Below are 6,263 nucleotides of genomic sequence, written 5' to 3'. Positions count from 1 at the left end.
AGAGAAATGTAATTGTGCCTTAAGTTTAAAAAAAAAAAAGGAGTCAGCACCACCCTGAAAATCTCTCAAAACTAAAATCTACAGAAGTCAGTACATGAGACAAGATTCCCCTCCTCTTTCCTCTGGATGAGTCTGAAGCCAAGACTTAACTGAAGGCTCAGAAAGAAGAAAATAAAAATAAGACAGCCTGACAGTCAGGAAGGAGGGAGACTTGGGTTTGGTGGTGATGAATCAGGTCAGTGGCCCCAGGGGGTGTCTCCTTCGAAACATATATGCAATTATATGCAATTAGGGGCTCAATAAAAGGTTTCAGAGCCTGCTGTCAGCTCCCAGCCCAGCGCCCCACATCCCATTTGCTCTCACTCCTGAACAAGGTAAGTCTCACAGACCTCTGACTGAGCACACTTAGGATCTCAGCTGCTGCTTTTTGCTTACATGTGAGACTGGGGAAGGATTCTGCAGGAAACACACTGTAGTCGAAGTTTACCCTCATTAATGATACTAAACTGGGAACTCCAGCCACCTGAATGCATTCTTGCTAATGAACCTTCTTTGGGCATTTATATATATATATATATATATATATATATATATATATATATATATATATATATATATATATAAATCGTTTGGATGATATAAGCCACCAACCAAGTGCATCGATATAGACATGAATATTATTTAACAAGACATGGGGCTCAGCCCTATATTAAAATGAAAATGTAGAGTCACTTAAATAATAATACATAAAGTCTTGAGGGGCCAGGACTCTCTTTGTTTTATCAGTGAATTCACTGAGCCATGTCTTTTTGGTAAAACATGTTGCTTCTGCCTGCATACGTAGGGTTGATTTTTGTGGGATTATATTACTTTCCTTTCCTCTAGAACCTTTATTGGGAGCCCTGGTGGCAAAGTGGTTAGGAGCTCAGAATGCTAACCAAAGGTCAGCTGTTTGAATCCACCACTTGCTCTTTGGAAACCCCACGGGGCAATTCTACTCTGTTCTATAGGGTTGCTATGAGTGCGAGTAGAAGCTTTACTTCTTTTTTTTTTTTTTTAGTGTAAAAGGACAAAGGTACTATTAGTTATAGAATTTTATTTATTTTATTTATTTGTTTATTGTGTTTTAAGTGAAAGTTTACAAATCAAATCAGTCTTTCACACAAAAATTTATATACACCTTGCTATGTACTCCTAGTTGCTTTCCCCCTAATGAGTTGGCACACTCCTCCTCTCCACCCTGTATTCCCCATGTCCATTCAGCCAGCTCCTGTCCCCCTCTGCCTTCTCATCTCGCCTCCAGACAGGAGTTGCCCACATAGTCTCATGTGTCTACTTGAGCCAAGAAGCTCATTCCTCACCAGTATCATTTCCTGTCTTATAGTCCAGTCCAATCCCTGTCTGAAGAGTTGTCTTTGGGAATGGTTCCAGTCCTGGGCTAACAGAAAGCCCAGAGATCATGACCTCCCTGGTCCTTCCTTCCAGTCTCAGTCAGACCATTAAGTCTGGCCTTTTTACGAGAATTTGAGGCCTGCATCCCACTGTTCTCCTACTCCATCAGGGATTCTCTGTTGTATTCCCTGTCAGGGCAGTCATCAGTTGTAGCCGGGCACCATCTAGTTCTTCTGGTCTCAGGTTGATGCAGTCTCTGATTTATGAAGAAAAAAAAAAAATTTTTTTTTTTTCTGTCTCTTCGGCTCATTAATCGCCTTGTGTCTTTGGTGTTCTTATTTCTCCTTTGCCCCAGGTGGGTTAAGATCAACTGATGCATCTTAGATGGCTGATTGCCAGCATTTAAGATCCCAGACTCCACTCACCAAAGTGGGATGCAAGGTGTTTTCTTAACACATTTTGTTATGCCAATTGACCTAGATGTCCCCTGAAACCATGGTCCCCAGGTCCCCACCCCTGCTACTCTGGCCTTTGAAGCATTTGGTTGTATTCAGGAAAAGATGCTTTACTAACTTTTAAAATTATACTTTCCTAATTTTTTTTTTAAGCATACGAAGATGGACTGAGCCAAGTGGGAGGAAATCAGGTGGACACTCTCAGATGAGCCAGGAAGGATTGGCCCCATCTGTTGGCTTCATGTGTGCATTTCAGTTCTTATTCTTGAGTTCTTTTGTCACTCTCCTTTGTAATAAATCTTTTTCTGAACACATGATTTGCTGTTTTTCACAAGGTGAGGTGAAGTGTCTCTTCTAATACCTATCTGTGCTAGATCTAATCTCTCTATGATGTCTGACACGAGATTAAAGCTGGAGTTCTGATACAATATTTTAAGATACTATATAGAGCAGGTAATGGGAGTGAAGCTGGGGAAGGGACAGAAAGAAGAAGAATCAGGAAAATGGGTTTTGTTTGTTCTTTCTCACAGTCTCTCCTGAGTTTCTAAAGATGCCTCGGCTCCTGAGACGTGTCCTCTGCGTAATTGAGACGTTCCACAAGTACGCCAGGGAAGATGGTGACGGGGTGACACTGACCCACAGAGAGCTGAAACAACTCCTCCAGGGCGAGTTTGGGGACATCCTTCAGGTGAGGTGCTCATGGAGCTACAGAAACACTTCCTCACGTGCCCTTTCTCCAGAATTCAAGTAAGATGGGCAGAAGTGAGCTCTGACTATTTTACACTTGGCTAATATCTCTTAGCACTCACTGATTTCTGAACAACTTTCTTCAGTCTCAGTTTCTCATTCTGTACAATTGCTTAGTACTAAGAGAGAAAATGAGGTTTTCCTCGCTGGGACTCCAGCCAAGTACAGTTTTTAGAGGAGTCATGAGCCATTATGCATCTAAATGCAACTTACAAGTAGTATAAATTCTCCTTCATAGCCAAAGCTCTCTGTATTAGTCTCCTAGGGCTGCTGTAACAAATTACCACAAACTGGGTGGCTGAAAACAACAGAAATATATTCTCTCACAGTTCTGGAGGCTAAAAGTGTAAAATTAAGGCATTAATAGGGCTATGTTCCCTCTGAAGGCTCTCAGGAAGAATTCTTCCTTGCCCCTTCCTAGCTTCTGGTGGTTGATGGCAGTCCTTGACATTCCTTGGCTTGTAGCTGTACCACTCCAATTTCTGTTTGTCTTCACATGACCATCTTCCCTCCGTGTGTGTCTGTGTTTTTCATAGCCTTCTTATAAGGACAACAGTCATTAGATTTAGGACCCCCCCAATCCAGTTTGACCTCAAATTATTATATCTGCAAGGACCCCATTTCCAAGTAAGGTCATATTCTGAGGTTCCAGGTGAAAATGAAAGTTTGGGGGGAAATTATTCAACTCAATACACTATCTTAGGAAAAACAGCATTCAGAACCAACAAACTCTTACCATTACGGGAAATTTTACCAATCACTGAGGAATGAGGTCAAGGAAAGGATTCTTGGGAGATATGCAGACACCCAGGAGACTTTATCACACATGAATAATCTGATTTCTCACTGTGTTTTCATGCAGCCACATGTCATGCATGCTGTGGAGAAAAACGTGAACCTTCTGGATATTGGCAGTGATGGCACCATCCGTTTTGATCAATTTGTCCTTGCAACCTGTAACTTGTTGAACCACTGTTATCTTGACATTCAGTCATTAAATTCGGAACCAAGACAGGCACCTAAACCAGAGAAGGAAAACCCAGGTGATGTGGATCCTCAGGCAACCAGCAGAAGTGGTCAGCTGACAGAGGAAACTCCACCTACTCAAGATAAAGTGGTGCTTCCTTCAGGAATGGCACCATCATCTCAGCTCAACCCTGAAGAAAGGGAACCAGTTGAACACAATAGGGTGGACCCACAGGAAGACTCCAAGACTCATAATCTGCCAGGAGAAGCATCAGAGCACAATGACTCTAAGAACCAACACCTGGAAGGAGATGAACAGATTCAAGAAGTAGCCCAGCATGTACAAACAGCAGGGGACAATGGGGCCCAGCTTGAGACAAACAAGGAAATGGTAACATCAAAACAGACCAGCAGTCCCACAGAGGTGGAGGGGCAGGATAAGGAGATTCCCAGGGAGGCAGAAAAACCAGCCGGGGAACAAAGTCACACCAAAGCAAGAGACCAGTTGGGAGAACAGGAAGGGAACTTGGGAACCCAGAGTTCTCCAGCAGAAGAAACAGCACAGAGGCCATCTAAAGACCATAAAGTTGCAACAGAAAAGGGTATTAAAGAACACTCTAAAACACAAGAACCATCCCTGCAAGCAGAAAATGAGTCCAGTTCAGAGCAGGCTGATCTGCCAGAAAAAGGTGCTGAAGGTAAACAATCTCCGACTCAGAAATTAACTGATCCTGAGGATGAAGGTAGAATATCTGAGACTCAAGAACCAGGAAAAGATGCCAACAGGGAATCATATGAGTCAGAGAAATTAACTGAATCTGTGATCGATAGTAGAGTACCTGAGGTCCAAGAACCAGGAAAAGGTGATGCTGATAGGACACCACCAGAGACAAAGATTACAGCTGAGCCTGGTGATGATGGTAGAATATCTGAGACCCAAGAACTACCAGCACAAGAACAAGAAACAAAGGACATGCCAGTCCAAGGCGATGGCAAAAATATTTCAGAAACACACTATGTTACAACTGAAAGGAAACTGGGGAGAGGCCCTGAGACCCATGGAACAACAGGGCAGAAAGGAAGTAAGAGAAAAACTCAGACACCAGCCCTGGAAGTCCAAACACAGGAGGGGATGTATCAGGAACTCCAGGGACCATCAAAAGAAAGAGATACTGCAAAAGGGACTGAGACACAAGACCTAGGCTCAGAAGGAACAGATCAGAGTCATACTGAAATTGAAGGAGCAGCAGCCCTAGGAGATGTAAGATACATTGAGAAAGGCAGAGAAGAAGCACTTGTGGGCAGCAAAAATGCCCCTGTGGCAGAAGGGACAGCAGGAGCAAGGGAAAGAACACAGGAGTCAGCACCACTTGAGAGCCAGTCTGTAGGAAAAAAGAGGAGAATCACCAAGACTCAAGATAAGTCAACCAAGGAGGATGACAGTTACCAGGGGGAAGACCCTGTGCCACCAACCACACAGAATGATGAAGGGTTCTTTAAAACTCCCAACAATCTTGCTCCAGAGGAAGGTGACAGCAGCTTGGAGACAGGTGACCTGCCTGCACAAAGGGATTCCCAGAGTCAGGTAGACCCACCGGGAGAGTCTGTGCAAGGAGGCTGCAATAATGACCCAGATGCCCAGAAGCAGGCAGAGTCAGGTGAGAAATACAGAGCTCAGGAAGCAGTGGTGCTGGCAGTCAGGGGAGAGGCTGAGCAGCTCACAGATGAACAGGAACAGTTTCTCAGAGGAGAACACAAGAGTTGGGGCTCAGGAACCAAAGGGCCGGACCCAGATGTGGAGGTTAATGGACTCCCAGAGGCACAGCAATCCACAGCAGGAAGTGATAATGGAAAGTCCGTGAAGGCTGAGATCCCAGGAGCCCTTGATGCAGACTGCAATGACCAACCTTCTGTAATGCAACAGCCTGCAAAGGGAGACAGCAGGAAAAAACTGAAGGTGCAGGGCCCAGGCACCAAAGGAGAGAAAGGTGGAGAATCAAAGACCCAGGAAACGCCATTAAAAAGTCTGAATGAGGACAATTCAGCTTCCTCTGAGACACACATTGAGGAGCCTGCAACATTGAAGGAGGAGGATGAAAATCCCCAGGAGCTGGCAGAAGGTGATGACCAACAACATCCAACCAAGAAAGGGGGTTATTCTTCAGCCCCCCTGCCAGGCCTTGAAGAAAGGATGCAGAGGGACCAACAGCCCTATACTGTGGAGAAGGATTTAGTCCATCCCAGCCCATCATATACGTATCTGCAGGAGAAAATTCCACAGCAAATAGACATAACCCACGAGGAGCGCCAAAACCAAGCTCAGCCAGCCCAGGCATCAGGCCCAGAGCTCAGCACCGACCAGTCAAGGGCATCCCTCACCAGTGAGATCTCCAACTGTCTTACCATTTTTTACCACAGCCAAGCATTACGACGGTATACCAGGGAACTTTCACCTGATGAGGCTCCTGCTGATCCACAACAGACATCAGCTCTCTAGGCCCTGGAAGACAAGCAGGGTCACCCTCAAAGAGAGGAACCAGTACCACAAAAGGGAAGCAAGCACCGCAAAGCAATGAATCATTATCATAATTCCAGAAAAAGGAAATTCATACAATTCAATGTGCCCCATACTTCTTTCCTCTCAGCCACCCTCAGCAGTCACACACAACATTCAGATACAGATTAATAATCCTTTAAATTCTC

General features: G+C 44.7%; 1 protein-coding gene across 1 annotated transcript; it reads left to right on the top strand.

The window, feature by feature from the left end:
- The first annotated feature begins 2,397 nt into the window (after positions 1–2,397).
- On the top strand, positions 2,398–6,057 carry TCHHL1 (trichohyalin like 1). The gene is made up of 3 exons (XM_049880499.1): positions 2,398–2,535; positions 3,457–4,358; positions 4,437–6,057. Exons 1-3 carry the CDS (start codon positions 2,398–2,400, stop codon positions 6,055–6,057), a joined length of 2,661 nt encoding a protein of 886 aa, XP_049736456.1.
- The last annotated feature ends 206 nt before the right edge of the window (positions 6,058–6,263 follow it).

This window comes from Elephas maximus, chromosome 3 (assembly GCF_024166365.1).
Source record: "Elephas maximus indicus isolate mEleMax1 chromosome 3, mEleMax1 primary haplotype, whole genome shotgun sequence".
NCBI classification, from domain to species: Eukaryota; Metazoa; Chordata; class Mammalia; order Proboscidea; family Elephantidae; genus Elephas; species Elephas maximus.
This window is presented reverse-complemented; position numbering and strand designations above follow the sequence as displayed.

What these genes read in the sequence shown, in the direction of transcription:
- TCHHL1 (XM_049880499.1), top strand. Translation starts at nt 2,398, where the DNA reads ATGCCTCGGCTCCTGAGACGTGTCCTCTGCGTAATTGAGACGTTCCAC. An exon ending in AGTTTGGGGACATCCTTCAG is followed by an intron (nt 2,536 to 3,456) that starts GTGAGGTGCTCA and finishes GTTTTCATGCAG; the next exon opens with CCACATGTCATGCATGCTGT. An exon ending in GCCAACAGGGAATCATATGA is followed by an intron (nt 4,359 to 4,436) that starts GTCAGAGAAATT and finishes TGATGCTGATAG; the next exon opens with GACACCACCAGAGACAAAGA.